Source organism: Pipistrellus kuhlii, unplaced genomic scaffold (genome assembly GCF_014108245.1).
Source record: "Pipistrellus kuhlii isolate mPipKuh1 unplaced genomic scaffold, mPipKuh1.p scaffold_m20_p_3, whole genome shotgun sequence".
Classification (NCBI taxonomy): domain Eukaryota; kingdom Metazoa; phylum Chordata; class Mammalia; order Chiroptera; family Vespertilionidae; genus Pipistrellus; species Pipistrellus kuhlii.
Genome location: NW_023425529.1, coordinates 50,143,077 through 50,166,710, shown reverse-complemented (window position 1 = coordinate 50,166,710; position 23,634 = coordinate 50,143,077). Strand labels below are relative to the sequence as shown.

The following is a 23,634-nucleotide window of genomic DNA, read 5'->3' as shown; positions in this document are numbered from 1 at the left end:
TGTAAAGGGGAAGGTGGGGGCAGAGGGAGCTACAGGAGTGGCATTCTGGCTGGGAGCGAAGATTGCAGGCTCCCAGGTGGCTGGGATCGAAGCCTGGGGAAGGAAGGTCTATTTTTGCACGAATCTTTGTGCAGTGGGCCTCTAGTATACATATATGAGATACATTTTGTAAGTTTTCTCATAAACAAGTTAACTACAGACTATGTATAGAAATGCCAGCATGTGTCTTGTATTACACACAGAGTTCTGCCTTCAGAGTGTGTTACTGTTTTGAGTTGGTTGCAAAGAGAAGATCTTTTGTGTGTAGGTAGACTGTTACCTTCCAGCCTTTCTACCTTAACATGCTATTTCCTCTGGCAAATGACTGTCTGGAAAGACAAAGATCTAATATAGCAATTAAGATGGCCCTCACCTCAGGTTAATCCCTCTTTTCTAGCAAGATGGCCATTGAATGCTGCCTTTTGCCTTGGAACCTGTAGTATTGATGTCCTCTTAAGAGCTTTGCCTTGGCCTCCTCCTTTTTTATTTTTTTAACTTGTAGGCCAGTACAGTGCTCACCAGTAGAACCTTTCACAGTAATAGCAATGTTCTGTGTTTGTACTGTCCCGTTTGACAGCCCCAGGCACCCGTGGCTACGGAGGACTTGAAATGTGGCTACGGATGAGTAAGGAATTGAATTTTTAACATTTGATTTTACTTAAATTTAAAGAGCCGCATGTGGCTACGCTATTGGGCCTTCTGGTTTGGTATTCAAGACTTAATGACAAAAATTTTAAGTCTAATTATTATCAGTGATTACATAAATTGGGGTGTTCATATGTAATACTGTATAAAATTCAGAGCCCTGAAACACATCCACTGGTTTTGAAGACTGTGGCAACGTATTAAAACTTATTATTTCTTAAAGAAAAAGAGATCTTTCTAGAATGATCTTTGTAAAAGCTCTAGTCTGTTGAGTATTTTTAAGTTCATGGCACCTGAAGTTTGAGTACTTTCCCAGCGAAGAATTAGTGGTAGAGTGGGAATCAAGAAGAAGGAAGAGGCAAGTAGCAGATTAGTTCCTGGACTGCCACTCACATGCCATTCAATAAAAAGGAAAGGGAAGAATGAATATTAAAATGACAAAGAGAAAGCAGTTGAAGTGCATAGCACTGATGTCTTAGATAAGCTTGCTCTGACTCCCAGTCATGTGGGGTGGGCTTTCGTAGTGAATGTCCTGTGGGACCTGGAGATGTGTGCTCTCTGTGTGCCCCTCTTCTGGGTCATTTGGACTCTTCTGTTGTGACTCGGTTGCCCCGTTCATGGGAGGGCTCTCCTTTCAGGCTCTGAGGCTCAGCTGCTACCACATCATGTAGCTGTTGTGTAGGCACAGTCTCTGCGTAGTTGGTCTTCAGTGTTCCTCGGTCAAAATACTTCCAATTAGCTGTGCTTTTCTTGTTTTTGCAAGCTGACTGCGTTGTAGTTTAGCTGTAAATCCAGCCTGTGGCTGGGAGGAAGGGCACTCAGCCTCCTGTTAGAGTGAAGCCATCTTTGTTCGGAAGTACATAGCATTTAGGTAATACACCCATGTTTTCATAGGGATGTTCTTCATATCATAGTCTAATGTTACAGTGTACTATTTAATTCAGAATTAAAGTGACCAGCGAGGTGCTGTTTAACTTTTAAAAAGTACTGTTTAGAGCAGTTTTCCATTTTTCCTAAAGAGCAAGTTAGGAATAGAGAATGTTATTCACCTTTCCGATTGCTGCACCCTTCCTCCTATTATCATTGCTCTCCTTTCATTCCAGAGCTGGAAACAGGATTGCTGAAATATTACCTGAACAGCTGAAACACTTTCAGTCCCTGGAAACTTTGGACCTCAGCAACAATAATATTTCAGAACTTAAAACTGTATTTCCATCTCTACAACTCAAATATCTGTAAGTCAAGATTTCTTTGGCAAAAGTATTTAGTTTTGGTGAAAATAACATGTTATAACAGGAAAAATCAACTTTAAGATATAAAAAAAACTGCTGATGGATCAAAAAGATAACTTTCTTATTGACTTGTAATTTGCTTTAAATCTGAAGGGCCATAATCTTCATTTTACTCTTACAAAAAATTAGACATCCCTTGACTGTTAGAAAACTTATGGAGTGCAGACTGCTTCTTTAAAAAAAAAAAAAAAATCAGATTTCAACTATTGTTGTTCAGTTGTTGTTTTATTAATATGTTCATAAAAAGGAAATTCATTTCCAAAGAGTGAGAAACATCTCTAACACATTTTTATAACTTTCAGATTTCCCAGTTACTCTTTCCCCACCAAAGAGTGCGAATCATAGTCAGTACTGGTCCACCAGGACCTAAATAAAGAGCGATTATTTCAAGGGTCCATTGTTACAGCTGGTGGTTAGGTTCTGTAGGGATTCTTTATAACACAGACGATGCATACGCTGTCTTCCCAAAGAAACGGGGAAGGGACGCTCATCTCCAGACTTTCAACAGGTACATCAACAGCAACCGGATCACGTCCATGGAGCCGGGGTGTTTTGATAATTTGGCCAGCACACTCCTGGCGTTGAAGCTGAACAGGAACCGGATCTCAGCTATCCCACCCAAGATGTTCAAACTGCCCCAACTGCAACACCTGTAAGTAAAACGTCTCTTAGGTGATGTTTCCTCACCTCCTCTCCGCCCTGTGTCTGTCCCTGCCAGCCCCGATGTGGCAGAAAGCATGTAGCAGCAAGGATGCTGCCGTCTTCCCTCTGAGAGCTGGAGTTGTGGAATCCCCGGATCAGAGCGAGCCTGAAGTCACCTAGCACAAGCTCCTGCCTGACAAGGCATGTCGGGCTGTTACCAAAAGAGGGAACAGGGTAATCACTGAGCAGCCTCTGTACAAAGGCGCCATTGTGGCCCTGGAGGAATCGTGGGGACTCTCAGCAGCTGTGGTTTATGAGAATAATGCCGACAACTCCAGGAGGCTCTGATAGCTTAAGTGGCTGTAAAGAACTGTCTCGTTAATAATGGCGGAATGATCCCCGAACAGGCTCCTACAAAAGAGTGCTTTTTCAACCTTGGCTGCACATTACAGACACTTGGGGAGCTTTAAAAAAATCCCAGTGACCAGGCCACACCCTACACCAATTACATTGGAACCTCTGGGGGTGAGACCCAGGCCCTCAGTAATTTTTAAAACTCTCTAGGTGATTCCAGTGTGCAACCACGGTTGGGAATGACTGCCTTAAAGAGAAAGCATTAAACAGAGAAGGATCATGAGAGTAACCAACTGTTGTAAGCACATTGGACAGGATAAATTTTTGTCCCTGTTCCTGAAAAAGACCTCATGTCTGAATGCGACATTCATTATTCTAGATCGTTTAGAAACAAATATTCATTTGTTTACTTTTATACTGGACAGCAGCTTTGAAATAAAAGTGTAGTTTAGTTTCAGTATTTTATCATTTCAAACATGCATCACACATTTCAGAAGGAAGTTCACTTTACTGTTAATAAATCAACATTTTTTTCTGGATAAAAAATGTGTAGAAATTTAAGACAATATCTAATTTAACACTGGGGTAACTACGTTGTAGTCATGTGACATGCTACCTCTGCCTCCAGAATTTGTCCTACTAGCTAACAATGTACCTGTACTATCCAATGCAGCGAACTGAACCGGAACAGGATAAGAAATGTAGACGGGCTCACGTTCCAAGGGCTGGGAGCTTTGAAGTCTCTGAAAATGCAAAGAAATGGAGTGACAAGACTTATGGATGGAGCTTTTTGGGGGCTGAGCAACATGGAAATCCTGTAAGTGTGGTTTATCATAATTCCTATCTAGGTGGTGTTATCACTAAACATTCGGTAGCTTTTATTTGAAGTCCTATCATGTTAAAAATCTCATCACTTACAATCATTTATAACTTAGTTTTGTCTCAGGTAAAGTGACTGAGAATTTGTAAGCACATGGTTGGTTTTTTGTTTTTGTTTTTTGTTTTTGTTTTTTCCTGAGGTCTTTAACAGAAGCTAACAGCAACAATAGGAACATGTAATAGATTGTCATCATAGGTCCCCTCGATCCTGCTTTTGATGCGTGTGTTGTCATTGTAGGCAGCTGGACCATAACAACCTAACAGAGATCACCAAAGGCTGGCTTTATGGCCTGCTGATGCTACAGGAGCTTCATCTCAGCCAAAATGCCATCAACAGGATCAGCCCCGATGCCTGGGAGTTCTGCCAGAAACTCAGCGAGCTGTGAGTTGCCTTTTATTCTCCCCAAAGTTTGAGAGCAAGGGATCATGCCAGAGCATGAGCTTGCCACCGATCTGTGAAATTTTCATAACAGTATCCAAGGTGACAGCATTTTTTTCACATGTAACCTGGTCACATTTTTGTTGGGCTAAGTTGGAGACCACACCGAGGCTTCAGGCCTATGGCACCTGAGCTGAAAAGCAACGATGGCTACTTTCAAACAGAGGTGTTTTTCTTCTGTTACTGGGATCAGGAATAATGTGTACCTGGGCATAACTAAGGAGGCGGTGTTTTGGAATAAGGATTCATGTGGTTATGTTACTATTAACCCGTTTTGTATTTTTAAACAAATCATTGTGTTGGATTCGAAAGTAAAAGCTATGATAGGTTTTTTTTGTTTGTTTTGTTCCTTTTTTCCCCTACAGGGACCTCACTTTCAATCACTTGTCAAGGTTAGATGATTCGAGCTTCCTGGGCCTAAGCTTGCTAAATACGCTGCACATTGGGAACAACAAAGTCAGCTACATTGCTGATTGTGCCTTCCGGGGGCTTTCCAGTTTAAAGACTCTGTAAGTTACACATTTTTTGCTCTCTGTAGGGGAACCTAATTGGTTCCTAAATGTGCCCACTCTCCTCCCCGCAGATTTCCTTTGTTGTGAAGGAAATGTGTGCGGCCTCAGAAGGAGTGTCTTAATCTTTCCCAGATCAGTTTGATTAAAATCGGTCTGTTTCACCCACGTGTGTTCCTTACAGGGATTAGAAAGGACAGCGATCAGCTTGTGTTGGTGATTATGCTCAGCTTTCTCAGGATCTCCGGGAAGCTGGTTGACTGCTCAAGAGGGAAACAATTTCAAATCCACTAATTTTTTTCTTTAGAAAATGCAGATTAAAAAATTACCCAGCGCACAAAGATCTCATACCAGTTATAGCCAGGCTTGATCTCTGTTCAAGAGAAAGAAGAGGGAGTTGATGAACTGACCTTTGAAAAAGTCTCGCAAACGTTAATTTTAATGTTGCGCAATGGGCTTTTGATTTTTTTTTTTTTGCACTGTCAGAGGCTTTTGCTCTGTTCACTATTTGAACATTACATAATTGAAAGACATGCTGTATGCTTTGGCGCACGCCTGCTTATGTGGTTGGAAACAGTGGTTTTAAAGTTTAATGTATTTTTCAGACTATTCAAGTCTTTCAGAATTTAGTCATCTCGATAGAGGAATTAATAGAGCCCGAGTCAGCTGTCCTGATTTTGGAAAAAAAAAAAAAAAAAAAACACCCCAAAAACTTAAACTGTTGTGGCAAGAAGAGGACAGGGCGTAGGAGTTAGGTTGGGAGAGAGAGCAGGGAATTTCCTATTGTGTGGAAAGGGGTGGAGATGATGTGGGGAATTAATGAGGAAATTATTACAAATTACATGCCACCTGGGTGGGGATCTTAGATTTCTGAGTGTGTCCCCAAAGAGAATGCTTGTGTATTTTGTTAAGTACCTAGTACCAGTTTCATAACATCCCTCTTTTCTGTTAGGGATCTGAAGAACAATGAGATTTCCTGGACTATTGAGGACATGAATGGTGCTTTCTCGGGGCTTGACAAGCTGCAGCGGCTGTGAGTATGATGTGCTTCATGATTGGACTCCCTGTTGGACCTAAAGCAACAGCGTGTCTCCGCTCAGTCAGTTCCACAAGCTCAAGGAGCGTAGAAATAGGCGCTTAGTCTGGTTGCTTCCCTGTGTCATTTCCTTCAAGGAGTGCTATTACACAAGATGTGGATGAGTTTGCTTTTCGTCCTTGGGTATAAGGGTTTCTATTCCACACTTTGGTGTGTGTCACTTATTTTAAATTGTGGAGAGTGCTTAGACTCCAAAGGTGATCATTGTGTGAAAATTTCAACCGTTTGAAATTTTCACTGTTGCACTCAGAGAAATGTTTAAATGAAGTGACCCCAATATCTGCTGAGAACATGGAAATGTAGGTTCCAAGCAGTCCTACATTTATCTGTAGCCATAAAATGGATCAAAACATACTTATCTGTAGCCATAAAACGGCCTTGCAGGTGGCCAAATTCTGTCCTGTTAGCCGGTGGTTTTCAAATTGAGTTTCATATAGTCCTGAATGTCTGTGGGGAGGCTAAAGAGAACATCTCCACTGTTATCTGCTTTATTTTTTAAAGTGCTGAGAAAGTGTCCTTGGAATAAAGTTTCTACCCGTAGGAATGCCTCTCCATTCCTAAAGAGACTTTGAGAATCACTGCTTTGATTTAATCATCAGAGTCATTTACTGAATACCTATTTTTGCTGGATTCTCTGTTGAATGCTGTGCAAACCATGCTGAACTTTATTATTGAAGTAGATGGCACAGATACATTTTTACAGAATATATTGTTCAAGGAAATAAAGTACTCACAAGTGATTTCAAAAGCAGTTCTTGTCATGAGAATTTTACTCCCAAGAATGGTTTTTATTAACTATTCTGATGTAAATTTTGTGTGTTTGTTTTTGTTTTGTTTTTTCTAGAATCCTCCAGGGAAACCGGATTCGATCTATTACCAAAAAAGCCTTCACTGGTTTGGATGCATTGGAACATCTGTGAGTAGCTGGAATTTAGTTCTTCTTGGTAGACTAAGATAGGCATTTTCTTATGTGTCAGTAAAGATAAGACAAACTAAAATGTAATCTTGTTGACATCCTCTTCATACCATAAAGTACATTTGCACATCTGTTTATCTCTGTCTACCTTTCTACCTACCTACTTATCCATTATCTATCTATCTATCTCCCTACCTACCTACCTACCTATTTATTCATCCATCCATCCATCTGTATCTGTCTAGAAGTATACAGGTGTATATTTTCCTTGCCATTTTAGGGTCATTACGGAAGATTATGTTGGGCTTTATTTAGTTATTTTTCTCAAGTGGTATATATATGTTAAACATCCATTTCACTTAGCACAGTGTTCTCCAGGTCAAGTGAAATAAGTCAGAGAAAGACAAGTACCATATGATTTCACTCATATGTGGAATTTAATGAACAAATGGAACTACCAAGCAGAACAGACACAGACTCATAGATGGAGAGCGGGCATACAGCTCTTGTAGGGGATGGCGATGGCGGGGAGGACGTGGGGCTGGTGGCGAGGCACGGTAGAGAGACTGAGGTAAAAAGAGAACTATGGACATGGACAACAGTATGGTGATTGGAGGGGGGAGGGAGGGAGAAGGAGTTGGAAGAGGGGCTAAATGGTGATGGAAAATAATAAAATAAAAATAAAGCATAATTTTAAAACAATCATTTATTATGCACCCACAACATGTTAGGCATGATGCCTGGTATATTGTCTCATTAATCCTATGAGAAGACTATTCAGTGGTTGTTATTATCTTTATTTCTAAACAAAGAAGTGTAGATTCTGAGGGTTTATTAATTCCATTGTACAGTTTAGAAGGTGATTTGGATATTGGAAAAAAATAGTCCCCACAGTTCTTGAGAGTGACATTTGGAAGGTATAAACACTACGTTGAGAGTTTTTGTTGGTGTGTTTTTTAATTATAAAACATAAAACTTATCTCCCCCCCCCCCTTTATTGTCCTTTTTCTTGTTCTCTTGCCACTAACCCATCAGTTAGCCATGGGCAGACTCAGGACTCGAACCAGGGCTGCCTCTGCCTTCACGGTGTCCCCGCATCACACAAGCTTTTGCCTTCACAGTCTCAGCCACTGGCCATTCTCCGTAACTCCCAGCGCACAATGTTGACATGGCACTTAGGGGCTAACCTGTTGACAGCTTTAGGAGAATGGGTTAGCCAACCATGAGAGGAGTCAAAACTTGCATGAGCACTGAACCAGCCAGCTGCTTATAACCATGAGTATATGGCTTATTCTTGGACAGAAGCATAAAGTCATTGGACATGTCTACTCTCACTGCTAAGGAAGGCTCATAGCCAGGAACTTAGTGTCTGTTAACTTAGACAGGAGCAGTTGTCACTGACAGTGTACATTTGGTTTATGCCCTCGTTTGCCCTGTGTTGAGAGGGGAGACGGCGCTGTTTTCTCTGGGCCATCTTGCTGCCATGGCCTGGCTTACCTGCGAGGTGGGGTGGGGGGAGGGGGCTGTGGGTGGCTAGCCATGCTGACAGGGCAGCAGTTCAGGTTGTGGTGGAATGATTGTGCAAAGCAGAATTTGGAAGGCCAGGCCAGGATTGCTGGACTTACTGAAACAAGTTATTTTCAAAGGGAAACCAGCCAAAAGGGTTTGTCATCCAACCCATTCCGTTTCTGGGAAAGTGGAATTAGAGGAGTATTAACCTCTGCTTCAGTGTGCTTGCTCTCCGGGCCTCTTTCCCCTCTGCCCATGTTTGGTGCCTTCATTCTGTCCTCTGCGGCCACTCGTCTCATTCAAAACCCTGTTTGTGTACTCTGACCCTTGTAAAGAGAAACAGAGTAGTAATCATTGTGGAGAGCGCTTTGATTCAAACTGCTTGTAAGTACTAGTTAAAAATAAAACCCGCCCGGAATATTTGCTCATTGTATAAATGTTCTGCCTCAAGTGTTTGTTTGTCTTAGCAAGTACATCTTGTCTAAACACTTAGCCGTCCTGAGTCTTTACAGTAGCGGGTTGTGGGTGGCAGAATTGGGCTAGCAATTAAGCATAGGTTTGAAATTGAAAATAATTGGGTTCAAATCGAATTGCCCTTTTCCTCCTGCTGAGCAAGGTGCAAGTGCCATCTTTTGTGTTGCTGTGAGGAATTCACGTAACATAGGTAAACCACTTACCACAGTGAGCATCATACGGAGTATTCTATGCATGATGGTTTTTTTTTTTTGGTTTTTTTTTAAAAAGCATAATTACGAGCAATTTTATTTGTGTATCGAAAATGGTTAACTTAAATAATGAATTTTACTTCAGTAAAATTATACAGCAGGACAGTTTGGGCCCTTACGAGTCAAATAACCTGTAAGGGGTAATGTAAAGAGAATCGCTGTCGCCATGAGGGAACTTGCCTCTGAGACAAATATCCGTGTTCTTCAGCCTACGCTTCCTCGTGGGTCTTGGGCATTTCCCCACAGAGCGCGTTCGGTGAATGCGCTGGGCAGTGTGAGCTCAGCCCTTGCCTGAGGGCACATGGTGACCCGTGCTTCCCTCTCATCTGTGCGTTCGATTGTTTTCAGAGACCTGAGTGACAACGCCATCATGTCATTACAAGGCAATGCCTTTTCCCAAATGAAGAAACTGCAACAATTGTAAGTTTTGCTTCCTAAGCGTTTCCAGTCAAGCGCAGAGGGGAGGCCACCGTGGGGCATCTCATCCTAGATCCTGTCCCTGCAAAATGTGTCAGGCCCTTTCTTACTATCCTTAACTTTTATACCAGAAAGCAAAAGAAAAGCAAAAGGCAACGTAAGGAAAATTCATTCCCTTTGCTGCAAAGAGATGATTCTCGTACTTCACGTGATGAATTTGCATTTTAAATTTGTGAGCCCTCCTGTAGTACAGGGCCCGGTTATGGTCACAGGTGTTCAGCAGGAAAGGTGTTTTTGATCTCTCAGCACTTCTGTCTCACTAGGTTAGGGAAGAAAAAAACACCCCCCACACACATAGAACTGTGCGGGTCACATTTCTCGCATTTCAAGATGGGCCAGAGGATACTGTTACATAGGATATGTGTATTTGCTTTCACATCCATTGTGCTGTTAATATTTACTCGAGTTCAGTTTACTTGTACAAATCTGCATCTCATACAAAACAAATTGAATGTAATTACTCTCCTCAGGCATTTAAATACATCAAGCCTTTTGTGTGATTGCCAGCTAAAGTGGCTCCCTCAGTGGGTGGCGGAGAACCACTTTCAGAGCTTTGTAAATGCCAGTTGCGCCCATCCTCAGCTGCTGAAGGGGAGAAGCATTTTTGCCGTCAGCCCAGATGGCTTTGTGTGTGGTGAGTATGACTGCTGCCCCGGCCTTTTAGTCATTCTTCTTTTTATGTCTCCCATTTGTCCAGATAATGGTTTCCAATAAGTGAATGCTCTTTTAATAAAGCACTTATTTCTGCTGAGATAGGTGAAAATGGACCTAGAGTTGGCTTGTACTTGAATTTTACAGATGAGAAGGAGTTCCCGTCGTCTTTGTGTTGGCATGAGGGCGGCGTGGTGGGAAGAGAATGGCACTGGAGCTCCGGAGAGGGGGGGAGGGTGTAGGGCCAGCCCCTCGGTGTAACTTTAATGCCTCGAGCCTCGGTCCGTACGGTCTCTACGCATGAAACGGGAACTCTGGGATCTGTGGTCCCAACTCCAGGGGTGTGTGGACAGGCTCCTGTGAGCTCAGTGAGGAGACCTTGCTAAACCTGGGGCAGAGGCTGTGTATGTGGAGTAGGAAGAGCAGATCGTTAGCCGGTGAACGATAGGCTGCTAAACACTTCACTGCTGGTGGGTCAAGCATTGCAAGCAGTAGGGAATTTATTACAGATAAACCTACGGTCTCTTGCTTTAGCATCTAAGCATTTCAGCACGAGAAGCATGCTCACCTCCTCGTTAGTAGATCTGCAGGAAAACCTCATGCTATCCTATCTCCCTGGCGCAGTTTGCGGCCTCCTGCACGACTTTGTGTCCTCCTCGCTGCCACGGAGACCTTCGTGAAAAGGGTGTGGAGAACGTGAAGTCACAGTTTGCTGAAATTTGAGCGCGTGTGTGAATATATTACAGAACCGAACGTTACATTGACCTTTAACATTTTTTTTATTTAAAACTGCTTTGCCTATGACTTTAGATACATACAACAGAAAATGCCTACATTTTTTTAGGTTGCCGCGTGAAACGGTGCCAACAGTTTCTGGGAATAAAACGACTGATGTAGCTTTTGGATCTAAATACGCTTTTGGCCTTCTTCTGTAAGGACCGGAGCTGTTCTCACAGTTCTCAAGTTCGCAGATATGAGCTGTTTATTACTCCGAGGCCTACCGTGGTGGGCAAAATTAGGTCTACAGTTCATATAGGCAATGATATAATAATTAACAAATAATGCAAGAGTAAACTGCATACTCACAACTGCAGGCCTACTTTTGCCCACCTGAATATACAGTAGCTATAATGTTAACCTCCCTAGTGGGGAGTGAACATTGATTTACCAGGTGAGGATTTCAGAATAATCACACAAAAGAAGAAACTGTCCCGAGCATAGCGTCCAGCCATGGCGTTGGAAATCAGCAGCATTGGCCTTCCCAGAGCATCTCCCGCCCCCCATCCCTCTCCCCCGCCCCCCAAACCTCTCCCCAGCCCCCCAGCCCTCTCCTCCGCCCCTCCATCCCTCTCCCCCGCCCCCCATCCCTCTCCCCCGCCCCCCATCCCTCTCCTCCGCCCCCCCATCCCTCTCCCCCCGCCCCCCATCCCTCTCCCCCCGCCCCCCAGCCCTCTCCTCCGCCCCCCATCCCTCTCCCCCCGCCCCCCAAACCTCTCCCCAGCCCCCCATCCCTCTCCTCCGCCCCCCCATCCCTCTCCCCCCGCCCCCCAGCCCTCTCCTCCGCCCCCCCATCCCTCTCCCCCGCCCCCCAGCCCTCTCCCCCACACGCAGTCTTTCAGAGAACCCACACAACACATCCTGGTAGATCCAAGATGTTTCCTTCTTCTGGGTTTAGGCCATCTCTGAGAAACCGAAGTTCAAAAAGGTGACTTGTCCAAAAAGTAACAGAGAACTAAGAATAGCCGTTCGGAATGAGAGAGTCGCTGGGCTGTAATTACAGTGTAGCCCTGACATGTCGCACAGCGGCGTGATGGATGGGCCCCGGGAAGCAGGGCTCCCAGTGGGCGGGGGAGGCGCCGCCTCTCTCACTGCAGCCTTTTCTGCTCCACGTGCAAAGGGCTATGTTTAATACGGGCTCTGCTTTTGGTTCTGTTCATCGCTATTGTTAGTGATATTGATTATCATTATTGATGATTGATTGATTGATTTTTTTTTTTTTCATTTTGCTGCTCCTTGTATGTGGAGGTCATGGGAAGAAGTGCAGTTTTCCTGATAGTGGCCTTTCAAAGTGGCCCGTAAGGCCCGGACGTTTCTTAACGGATTTTTTTTTTCTTGTTTTCATAACTAAAAAGCTCCAGGGGTCTGGGATACACTGTATTCCCAAGCAGCAGTCTCCTCTCAGCCAGTGACTGATAACTAGATCTCTGTCTCCGTTTGGAGAACGAGTTCCTTCGTAAACACTCCCAGGCTCTCATTTCAGCAGCACTGGGGCGGCCAGTCCTTCTGGGAAACATACACCAACTCTGAGCAGCATGTGGACTCTCAAGCCTCTAAGATGGTTTTATTTCCCCCTCTCCATTTTGAACAGATGATTTCCCTAAACCCCAGATCACGGTTCAGCCGGAAACACAGTCGGCCATCAGAGGTTCCAACCTGAGCTTTATCTGCTCGGCGGCCAGCAGCAGTGACTCCCCGATGACGTTCGCTTGGAAGAAGGACAACGAGCTCCTGCAGGACGCCGAGATGGAAAACTACGCACACCTCCGGGCCCAGGGCGGGGAGGTGATGGAGTACACCACCATCCTTCGGCTGCGCAGTGTGGAATTCGCCAGCGAAGGGAAATACCAGTGCGTCATCTCCAACCACTTCGGTTCCTCCTACTCCGTCAAAGCCAAGCTCACCGTGAACAGTATGTGATCCGACTCTGCCTTCCGCTATTTACGGCACCTTTCAGAAACCAAGCACCTGGTCTGTTCCTTCTCTTACTCCTCATCCTGTCCTTTGTTCTCAGTTCTCCGCCTAACCCTTTCTTCTCTACCTCTCCCTCCACTTAACATGAAGATTCTTGGTTATTTGTGTCTAAGGAAGCATCGTTTATGTCAACCCATATATAGCATGATGGGTAGGTAACCCAGAGATGAACTAGACAGCTTGTGCCCTTTGGAGTTCACAGCACACTACTTTGATCGGGGAGACCCTAAGCATAGGGTTAAAAGCGTTAACTCCTTTAATGCAAAGATCTGGGTGTGAATTCTGCCAGGCCTGCTCACAGCTGTGTGACTCTGAGCAAGTCACTTAACCTCTCTGTGCCTCCATTCCTACATCGGTCAGTTGGGGATAATAGTACCTACCTTATATAGGTATGATAATCATTAAGTAAAAGGATTTGTGTAAAGCACTTGGCAGACCGCCTAGAATACAGTAAGTACTCAGTACAAGCAGTGAGTTAGCTGCTATTAATAAAAGTTAGCTGCTATTAATAAAAAAAAAAAGTATCATTGCTGGCTTTGTGTAGCGGGTATACAGTTTACAGTGAGATCCTTGCCACTTTATCATTGAATCATTTGTATCTTCCCTGGTACAAGATCTTGTATATGCTTTATTAATGCATTCCACAAATGACCCTAAAGCCTGACATGGGATGATTTTGAGTTCAAATTGTAGGACAAAACACATTTAAAGTCATGGAGTATTAGAGTCAGGAGAAACTTAAAAGGAAAAAAAAGTTGGAGTGGTCAGGGTACAAAGAGATAAAAGAGATACATTGATTGGCCCAAGATCTCGCAGATAATTATTGAGGAAACTAGACAATAGCCAAAAGTCTGTAACCTGGAGGGAGTCACTTAATCTTTCCATCTCAACGTCAGGTTCCTTGTCTTGTAATTAGAAAAAATCACCCTGCCTTACCTATCTAGGTCAGGGACATTTGTGAGCATCAAAAACAACGGGCGTGAGAACGAGCCTCTCGCGTGCCTCAGTGCTGATGCCCGCGTGGTTTCTCTCACTTCAGTGCTCCCGTCTTTCACCAAGACGCCCATGGACCTCACCATCCGCGCGGGGGCCATGGCGCGCCTGGAGTGCGCCGCCCTGGGCCACCCGGCCCCGCAGATCGCCTGGCAGAAGGACGGGGGCACCGACTTCCCGGCCGCCAGGGAGAGGCGCATGCACGTGATGCCCGAGGACGACGTGTTCTTCATCGTGGACGTGAAGATAGAGGACATCGGGGTGTACAGCTGCACCGCCCAGAACAGCGCCGGCAGCATTTCTGCCAACGCCACTCTCACTGTCCTGGGTGAGTGGGTGTGTTCAGAGTCTGTTCTGTCACTTCATTGTGAAGGTGCTTGCTCACCCAGAGACCCTCCGTGTCAGAGCCGAGAGGGTGAGGACACTGCCCTTTGCTGGGAACGGCAAATGGCTTCTCAGACTCTTTGAAGTCAGGAGTGCTTTTCAACACCTTCCCAGGCCGTGGCCAGCGAGTCAATCCGCTCTCTCTGTTCCCAGGAGCGGGAGACTCCTTCTCTGTATTGCAGGGTTCACCCGCCCCTGCGCTCCTCCTCATGCCGCCTCCACCAGCGTCTCAGCACGACAAAGAATGTATGATGCAATACATACATGAACAAACTGGGAAGGACCTAGTATCTTTTCTCAGCTTACCTGCCACTCTAGAAATCAGAGTTTGTGTTTATCTGTTACCTAAACAAACACTTTTTTAAACATGTGAACATGTTAGTCATGTGTGTATCTGCAAAGGAGTTAAAATAACCTCTCAAAACCACATGAGAAAAGTAAATCATTTCCAGAATTTTTAATATAGGCCTGGACACCTGGCACTAGAAAGTTTCTCTTTAAAAAACATTAAATGTTTTGATTTATTTTTATGCATCAGCACACTCTTGTGCTCGAAATTATGTTTATGCGTTTTCTGTTTCTGGAAAATGTCTGATGTATTTTGCTTTGCGCCTCTTCCACCGTCCCCCAACCTTGTCAAGAGGGGAGGGAGGATCGAGGTTAAAAAACAGTAAGTGTCATCCTTACTTGGTGTTAGGAGTAAATGACACCTGGACAATAAAGTGGAATCCCACCTGTTGCAGACGTTTAGGCTTTCAAAGAAACACGGGTACTATTCGTTTGTGGGAGAATAAAGTTTTACCTCCCACTTTGGACAAATTCAGGGGCTGGGTCTTACGTGAAACCTGACGTCACTGACGAGACTGAAGGCCTAACTTGTCATTTCAGAAACGCCGTCATTTCTGCGGCCCCTGTTGGACCGAACTGTCACCAAGGGGGAGACGGCCGTCCTGCAGTGCATCGCAGGCGGGAGCCCGCCCCCCAGGCTGAACTGGACCAAGGACGACAGCCCTCTGGTGGTCACCGAGAGGCACTTCTTCGCAGCGGGCAATCAGCTGCTGATCATCGTGGACTCGGATGTCGGCGACGCCGGGAAGTACACCTGTGAGATGTCCAACACGCTGGGCACCGAGCGGGGCCACGTGCGCCTCAGCGTGATCCCCACCCCGACCTGCGACTCCCCGCAGATGACGGCCTCGTCCCTGGATGACGACGGGTGGGCCACGGTGGGCATCGTGATCATCGCCGTGGTTTGCTGCGTGGTGGGCACATCGCTCGTGTGGGTGGTCATCATATACCACACACGGCGGAGGAACGAAGACTGCAGCATCACCAACACAGGTGTGTAAACAAGCCTGGCACGGGGCGTAGCAGTCTTTGTGTGTGTGTGTGTGTGTGTGTGTGTGTGTGTGTGTGTTCGCACGTGTGTGTGCATGATCCTGGGGCAGTTCTCTTCCAGAATGTGTGTCTTGGAGTCTGAGGCCATGTCAGAAGATGGGTGACTCATTTGTTTCAAGCTGCAGAAATAGGGTTAGCTAAAAATAGCACCCCGTCCCCAAAATACAGCCCATGTTTAAAGATTAATACGTTCTGTGAAAACCTCATCAGAACATCCCGTTGGCTGTGAGATCCAGTGGCCATCATAAGCGCTCAGTAGCCTGACTTCTTCAAAGGATGCCGATGGAGAACCAGGACCAGCCCCTTCGCTAGGAGGTGTTCGGTTTTGTCCTGTGTGTGCAAGAATCTAGGGAGGACTCGAGTTATTAGGGAGAGGCCTGCATGCAAACTCCTGTGAGTAATACTACGTCAGGACGATTGCAGATGTCAAGCTTGGTTCCAGAGCTTGGATGCCACCCCATGAAATGGCTTTCCTTTTAAACATTTGTTGTTTGTGAAATCTGGGAGGGGCGTCCCACGGGCGTTAAGGCAGGCCATCCGCTCAGGCTCCCCCGAGCAGTCCTGACTTGCCCGCCTGCATGCTGCACAGCCAGCTGGTTTTGCAGGACTCGGCGACTCGCATGCACAGACACCAAAGCAGAGCGTACTGTTCATCGGGGAAGCCAGGGGCCTTTGGGATCCTTCCCGGCTAAGAGAGTGCCGCTGTTTGATTGCAGATGAGACCAATTTGCCAGCAGATATCCCCAGTTACTTGTCGTCTCAGGGGACGTTAGCTGACAGGCAGGATGGGTACGTCTCCTCAGAAAGCGGAAGCCACCACCAGTTCGTCACTTCCTCGGGGGGCGGATTTTTCTTACCACCACACGACAGCAACGGTAAGTGTTTGAGGTGAAGATCTTTGCTCAGGGCTCTTTGAGATGGTCGTTTTGAAATAACCTTATGGAAGATTCACATGTAATATTAATTTTCACCAGAAACGGATCTTAGGACGTGGCCTAAGGTCACACTAGTAAAGCTAAAATTAAATACATTTTCTTACATACTAGAAAAATCTTTGTTTCTGACAATAAAAGGAGACAAGTAGGTTAAGTAAAATTTAATTCCTCCATGCAAGGTAAGTATTTTCTGTACATTATAAATATTCTTTGGTGCTCTGAATTGTTCTTCTTATTAAATGGCATTGGCTAGCTTTGTGCGTGGTCTTAAAAGTCAAATGATTTAAACATCTTTTTATTAGAGAAATCTAACTCTGACTCTTTGCTTTAAAAACTGTATGGTTTTGCCATAGCAGGTTTGGCCAGTAGATAGAGCATCCGCCTGTGGACTGAAGGGTCCCGGGTTCGATTCTGGCCAAGGGCACATGCCTGGGTTTTGGGGCTTGATCCTCAGTAGCGTGCAGGAGGCAGTCGATCAATGATTCTCTCTCCTCATTGATGTTTCTATCTCTCTATCCCTCTCCCTTCTTCTCAGAAATCAATAAAAATATATATTTTTAAAAAGAACTATGGTTTTTAAGAAAAAAAGTGGAGGCAGAATAAGTAAGATCACAGCCTCAGTTCAAGGACCACTTCCGACATTCCCTGTGTCTCCCTGGGCAGCTACAATGCTTCCTGTTAGGTTGCTGTGAAAATTAAATGAAATGGTAATGGAAAACTACTTGGCACATATTAAGGGCCTAACAAGTGGAAGCTATTGACATTATTTTCAAACATTTTGGCACCTTTTCCAGCAAGCGTTTATTGAGTGTCTGCTCGGTGGGGGCTGCCGCACTTGGGGAAGAAGAGTGTTTGTTTTCAGTATTACAGTTTAGTTAGGAGTGAGCAAAAATTCAACTGACAATGACAGAGGGCTTGGTAAGGCAGTAACAGAGGGCATAGAGATAAAAATGGATGCTCTGCTTAGACTCATTTGGTTGCAAGGAGCAGAGGCCCAGTTTTGTTCACAGGTAGCAGGGTTTGCTGAAAGGACATTCATGAAAGTCTACATGAAAGGCTCCAGAGGCGGCATGGAGCATAATCTGCTCTCAGGGCCCTCGAGGGGTCACCAGCATCACCGAGTCACAGCCACCCTCTGACTGTCCTATTCCCGCATCCAGGCTGGTGGCTCATCATGGCACCTCCAACCCTCACCACGCCTCCTGCCTCTCACCTGCTGTGTCCTCTGCTAACTGGCACCTCGTTTCTGGGTTGTTTAGCTCAGATGCTCACGATAGGATTTGGTTTTGGCTAGGCCCATGTTTGCTCGGCACAAAGAGGCCATTGGTTAAGTGCCAGTCTATGGTCCCGATCACCGTGGCGGTGGAGGAAGGGACAGTGCCGCTGACATCCTGTGGTTCAGGTCCCAGCACTTTGCTGCAGAACTCACACACAGACCAGTTTCTCTTGCCAACAGGTGGGGCCAGCGATTAATGGTTAATCAAGTTCCTGTGAGTGAGATGTCATCCGTTTACCCAATCCCTAGGCTTCCATGCATTTTTTTAAAAAACCCTAAGTTTCGCCGAAACCGGTTTGGCGCAGTGGATAGAGCACATGTGTCAAACACAAGGCCCGCGGGCCAAATCCGTCCCGCCAGGCCTTGCAATGTGGCCCGCACCGCACTGTCATCACTGCACTCCGCTGCGTTTCCATCACAATGACAGTTTATGACTGTTCAGTAAACCATTCGGCCCGTGATTTAGGCTGGATTTTAGATTTTGGCCCCTTCTCTGATTGAGTTCGACACCCCTAGGATAGAGCCTCGGTCTGCGGACTGAAAGGTGCCCCGTTCGATTCCGGTCAAGGGCATGTACCTTGGTTGTGGGCACATCCCCAGTAGGCGGTGTGCAAGAGGCAGCTGATTGATGCTTCTCTCTCATCGATGTTTCTAACTCTCTATCCCTCTCTCTTCCTCTCTGTAAAAAAATCAATAAAAATATATAAAAAATAAATAACCACATACCTAATAGAATGTTCATAAAAATAAAATAAAATAAAAAAAACCCTAAGTTTCTGTAATTTTTTCCCCTTTATATGCTGCTCTATCCGAAGTCTGTAAACGCGGAAAGTGCCCCAAGTGGAGAGAGTACTGAATGGTCCTTGAATCAAATGGGTTCAGTGACTGAGGTATCTTGTTTTTAAAGGGACGTGTCACACTGACAACAGCAGTGAAACCGACCTAGAAGCTGCCACGGATCCATTCCTGTGTCCCTTCCTGGGCCCCCCGGGCCCCGTGTATGTGAAGGGGAGCGTGTACGGGCCGGATCCCTTCGACGCCTGTCACCCAGGTATGTGGTCTTCCTGCTTGGGTTCTGTTTCCTGCACGGTTCCTACCAGCGCGCTCTCCCTCTGATCCTCTCTCCCCTCCTCCTGTCCCAACGTGAGAAAGGTTGCGGCCCGGACCCTCGAGCGGCTTTCCTGGAGCACTGCGAGCCCGGCTACAGGAAGAAGGAGGAGTGCTGCCCCTGCCCCCATCCTTCCGAAGAAGCCTGCGAGCAGAGCGCCGGTGACCCAGGCTGGCCCCCCCACGCGAGGAAGCTAATCGGCTCCGCTCACGCTCCACGCGAAGGGCCCGGCCCGAAAAGCGTGTCTCCGAACAAGTCCTCTCTAGATTTCGGTCCAGGTTCAGAGCCGGCGTCCGTGACTTCAAGCAGCTCGTTCCTGGGTAAGTGTATTCCTCGAGGAGACGCCTTGACGTGGGACCCCTCGTCCACGTTGCGTGCGGGAGGGGGCACAGTGAGAGAGAACTTGAGATGCTGAGCCGAGGGGAACATGTTTCTGATTTTTCGTGCTGCTGCTAGGACCGTTCTGTGGGCCGGTTTACATGTTTCTGAAAGCAGAGTCAGACACGGGGGATCTCGCTTCGTTATGCATTCAGTCCATAACAAACGGAGCTCCGGGAGCTTTCTGGGCCGCGCTGTGTGTGGGCATCCTCCGGAACGCACGAGTCTCAGGAGTGGCTGAGGAGCGCAGTTGGTCGGCCATGTGGAAAGAGTGGTTTTGGGCTACAACAGCCTTCGGGGTGGGGCTGTGTGCACTGCATGGTTGTGGTTTGGACGTCTGGTGGTTTATAACGAGGCCTGCAGCCGAAGGGTGGACGGCGTCCTACCTGGCAGCGGCTCACGGCGCACCAGCCAGGCCGGACGGCCTTTGGCAGAGGAGCCCAGCGGGGCCTGAGAGCCCCCGGCGCGGTGGTCGGCGCTGCTGGCACCGGGATGCGTGTGCAGACAGACGGCTCTCGTCTGGTGCCTGGAACCAGCGCGATGGAAGGGCTGAGGTCATCTGTTCGCCGAGCGGAGATAGAGGGGAAAGAAACCACAGCATGTCTCGTTGGTTCAGCAGTAGAATTTTAAAATATTTTACCCGGCTATTAAGACATTTTATATTTTGTCACAGTATAATTATTTATATTCCTTTTTTGGGGGGGAAAACATGAAAATAATATCTTGTGTAAAACTCAGGCAAGGATTTGAGTCAGTTGGATAATATTGTGCTACTAAAAAGGAAAGAACATGACATAAGGATTATTTTATTTTATTATTATTTTTTAAATATTTTACTGCATTTTTACGGAGAGGAAGAGAGAGGGATGGAAAGCTAGAAACATCGATGAGAGAGAAACATCGATCAGCTGCCTCCTGCACACCCCCTACTGGGGATGTGCCCGCAACCAGGGTACATGCCCTTGACCAGAATCGAACCTGGGACCTTTCAGTTCACAGGCCAATGCTCTATCCACTGAGCCAAACCGGTTTCCGCCATAAGGATTATTTTAAAAGATGCTTTATTCAGGCACGGTTTACTTGTATGTTATTGTGTAAACGTGCCCTTCTTTGGAGACTGGGGGCTTTTCAGTCCTAAAGCGGGGTTTTGGAGAACTTATATTGGGGGACTTCTTTGCTCAATGATGAATATTACTATAAATCATAGAAATGATAATTAATAGACACATGTATTGAGTATACACACACACACACACACACACACACACACACACACATATATATGAGGGGTGTAAGAATCCTGTCATTTAACACTTCAAAGGGCTTGCCCAGGGATCTCAGGCATGCACCCCAAGTGGGATCTCTTTAAACTAGACTGGTCCTGAGAGACCTCTAGACTGGAAATTCCACTAGGAATTCTGTAAGTTTAGTCCCCGTAACACGAGACACACATACCTCCAAGCACCACCATGTGGACTTGTAGAAAATGTTCGTTCGAGTTCCTGGGGCGAGGTGCTCCATTTGAGGTGCTCTCTGATGACTTCCTGTTAGCCAAAGGTGCCACACGCTCAACGGGTCTCTCTCTTTCAGGAACGTTCGGAAAGCCTCTGAGGAGACCTCCCCTGGATGCCTTTTCAAGCTTCGGACAGCCATCGGACTGTCAGCCAAGAGCCTTTCACTTGAAAGCTCATTCTTCCCCAGACTTGGACTCTGAGTCAGAGGAAGATGGGAAAGAAAGGACAGATTTTCAGCAAGAAAATCACACATGTACCTATAAACAGACCTTAGAAAACCACAGGACTCCACATTTTCAGTCTTATGACTTGGACACATAGACTGAATGGGACCAAAGAGTTCTAATATACTACTACCTCAAGTGGACTTTTATTTAAAAGAAAGAGAATCCTATGTTTTTAAATGGAGTTATGAATTTTAAAAGGATAAGATGTCTTATTTATACAGATGGGCCAAAATTACCAAAATTTATAAAAATTTTATGCTGGGAGTAACTTTCATATAAGAATTTCTTGTTAAACTATTTTATAACTTTGTTTTATGCAACAATAAAAAAAATCTTGTGTAAATTAAGGGAATAAATCCATGACTATTTTATGTATTTTTATAATGCCAGATTTCTTTTTATTGAAAATAAGTACTAAAGCAATTTAAATAATACCTGTCTTGTACTTTTTTGAATAGAGGTCACTTCATTTTACTTTGCACATTACATTTAATAAAATGTATCGTTTTGATCCCAAGTGCCACCTATATAATAGCATTTTTATTGTTTTCAACACTGTGTAGGCTTAATTATTTCCTACTATCATGTCTCAAATGGATGAAAATTATAAGCACATAAAAATATGAGTAAATTCAACCATTTTGCTTACCTCCCGGGGTTGTAATACAGACGCAAATCAGATTAGTGTATGTGAAAGCACATAGTAAGTAAGAAGGGGCTGCAGAGATTCAAGGTACATTAATGTGCTTCTAACTCTTCAAACAAAAGATTTGTTATACTCTGGTGTAATATAGTCCAACCACCATAGCTCAAGTCACCACTGGAGCCATGAGTCCTTAATTATAATAATGCCTTATGTGGTCTGATGCGTTGTGTTTTCCCAAATAGTTTCACATTCACCATCCCTTTAATTATAACAAGGGTGGTTTTTGCACATTTCTTATAGTTAAAACAGCTAAAGGAGATGTGGATTTTCATCCACTGTTCCAGGTTATAATAGGATGCCGGCAGACTTCTAGGCTGTTCTTACTGACTTTCTTATAGAAAAAGCTATTCTAAGCCATCCTGCAACCTTCTTTAATAATTAAAATGTTTTTCTAATTTGATCATCATAGCTCTCTAGTTAAAAACTGAGTATCAGACCTGTTAAACACAACATAATTTAAATATTTGTTTTAAACGGTGGTGAAGTGACATAGTTGGAAGCAATAGAATGCAATACACTTACTGTAAGTTTAATAACACAAATAATGCCCTAACTGATTTGGCTCAATGGACCGAGTGTTAGCCTGCAGAGTAAAAGGTCCCAGGTTCAATTCTGGTCAAGGCCACATGTCCAGGTTGCAGGCTCTATCCCCAGTAGAGAGGATGCAAGAGGGAGCCAATCAATGATTCTATCATCATCATGGATGTTTCTGTCTCTCCTTCTCCCTACTTCTCTGAAATGAATAAAAATGTATTTTAAAAAAATAATGTGGATGATGAAGTTGGATTCCCCTCCCCCCCCCAGTAAATTCTTGTTCACATCTGTAATTAAAACAATCTTCTCTTGCCCAAGAAAAATTAAATTGGTATGGAAGGAGTTAACATAGCACTTTCAACTTTAAAATTGAACCAATTGAAAGTGTGACTGTATGTCCCTGTCAGTGCTTTGAAGTAAATTGAAAACAGCTTTTAGAAAAAAGCAGATTCTTCTCTGAGGAGATGTTGGGTAAAGTTTTCCCGCTCTGTTGTTTGTGAGCCAGGAGCCTGGATCCCAGATCGCAGTAAGATTTTCCTTCTTTAATTTGGACACCGAGTCCAAGGCAGGAAGTTGGTTCTCCCTTGGACCACAGAGACTAAAGTGCGAAGAAGTGATCTCAGATGCCTTGCCTTTATCATATTGCCAGATTTTCAAATCTTATTGTTGATTTGTCTTCATTATTGCCAGATGTGACGCAAGCATCGCTAGGGACCTCTTCAATAATTATGAACTTATTTAAAGCATTTGACGTTTCCAGACTGAAGCACAGAGGGACATTCAAGTCATTAATGCCTGAAATTCAAAACTTAGATTCATTCTGCATCAGTATGATTTTCCCTTTTACTCTGCTCATATGCTGAAATTATGAATTGCATATAATCTTAGCTGCTAGAGAAACAGGAGCAGCTCAATTTCTTTTGGACACTTGCAGGAAAATAATATAATTTTGAGACTTCATGTTCAATTAACAGAATGAGTCTAGTAGGTCTTAAGAAATCCCAAAATAACACAGACTTAAGAAAAAAAAACTAATGTGAATATATATCAAATTACCTGCCTTATTTATGAGGAGGGATGTTTAAAATGTTTATGCTTTCTGATACAAGACCAATCCATGTACAACATATCCTAACAGATTTCACACAACTTGTATTTTTTTGTTTACTATTGACACGATAAGATAGTTATTGTGCATAATTTTTGTCTGTTTTTTAAAGATATTGTGGGAAATATTCCTTATGGCAGACAACATTT

At 44.8% G+C, this 23,634-nt stretch overlaps 1 protein-coding gene across 4 annotated transcripts in view; it reads left to right on the top strand.

Moving 5' to 3' along the window:
* Positions 1-21,654, top strand: part of LRIG3 (leucine rich repeats and immunoglobulin like domains 3) — a 48,736-nt gene extending 27,082 nt beyond the window's left edge. Inside the window, exons 4-19 of one of the 4 annotated variants that reach the window (XM_036456411.2) lie at positions 1,788-1,919; positions 2,485-2,628; positions 3,646-3,789; positions 4,090-4,233; positions 4,656-4,799; positions 5,752-5,832; positions 6,740-6,811; positions 9,394-9,465; positions 9,993-10,156; positions 12,542-12,862; positions 13,964-14,245; positions 15,190-15,642; positions 16,416-16,574; positions 18,818-18,961; positions 19,063-19,338; positions 20,987-21,654. In XM_036456411.2, the coding sequence (XP_036312304.1) occupies positions 1,788-1,919; positions 2,485-2,628; positions 3,646-3,789; positions 4,090-4,233; positions 4,656-4,799; positions 5,752-5,832; positions 6,740-6,811; positions 9,394-9,465; positions 9,993-10,156; positions 12,542-12,862; positions 13,964-14,245; positions 15,190-15,642; positions 16,416-16,574; positions 18,818-18,961; positions 19,063-19,338; positions 20,987-21,231 (2,977 nt within the window). In that variant the 3' untranslated portion in view covers positions 21,232-21,654. The remainder of the gene's footprint in view (positions 1-1,787; positions 1,920-2,484; positions 2,629-3,645; positions 3,790-4,089; positions 4,234-4,655; positions 4,800-5,751; positions 5,833-6,739; positions 6,812-9,393; positions 9,466-9,992; positions 10,157-12,541; positions 12,863-13,963; positions 14,246-15,189; positions 15,643-16,415; positions 16,575-18,817; positions 18,962-19,062; positions 19,339-20,986) is intronic. The other 3 variants (XM_045588197.1, XM_045588198.1, XM_036456413.2) reach the window with 3 other exon arrangements.
* Positions 21,655-23,634: the final 1,980 nt, after the last annotated feature.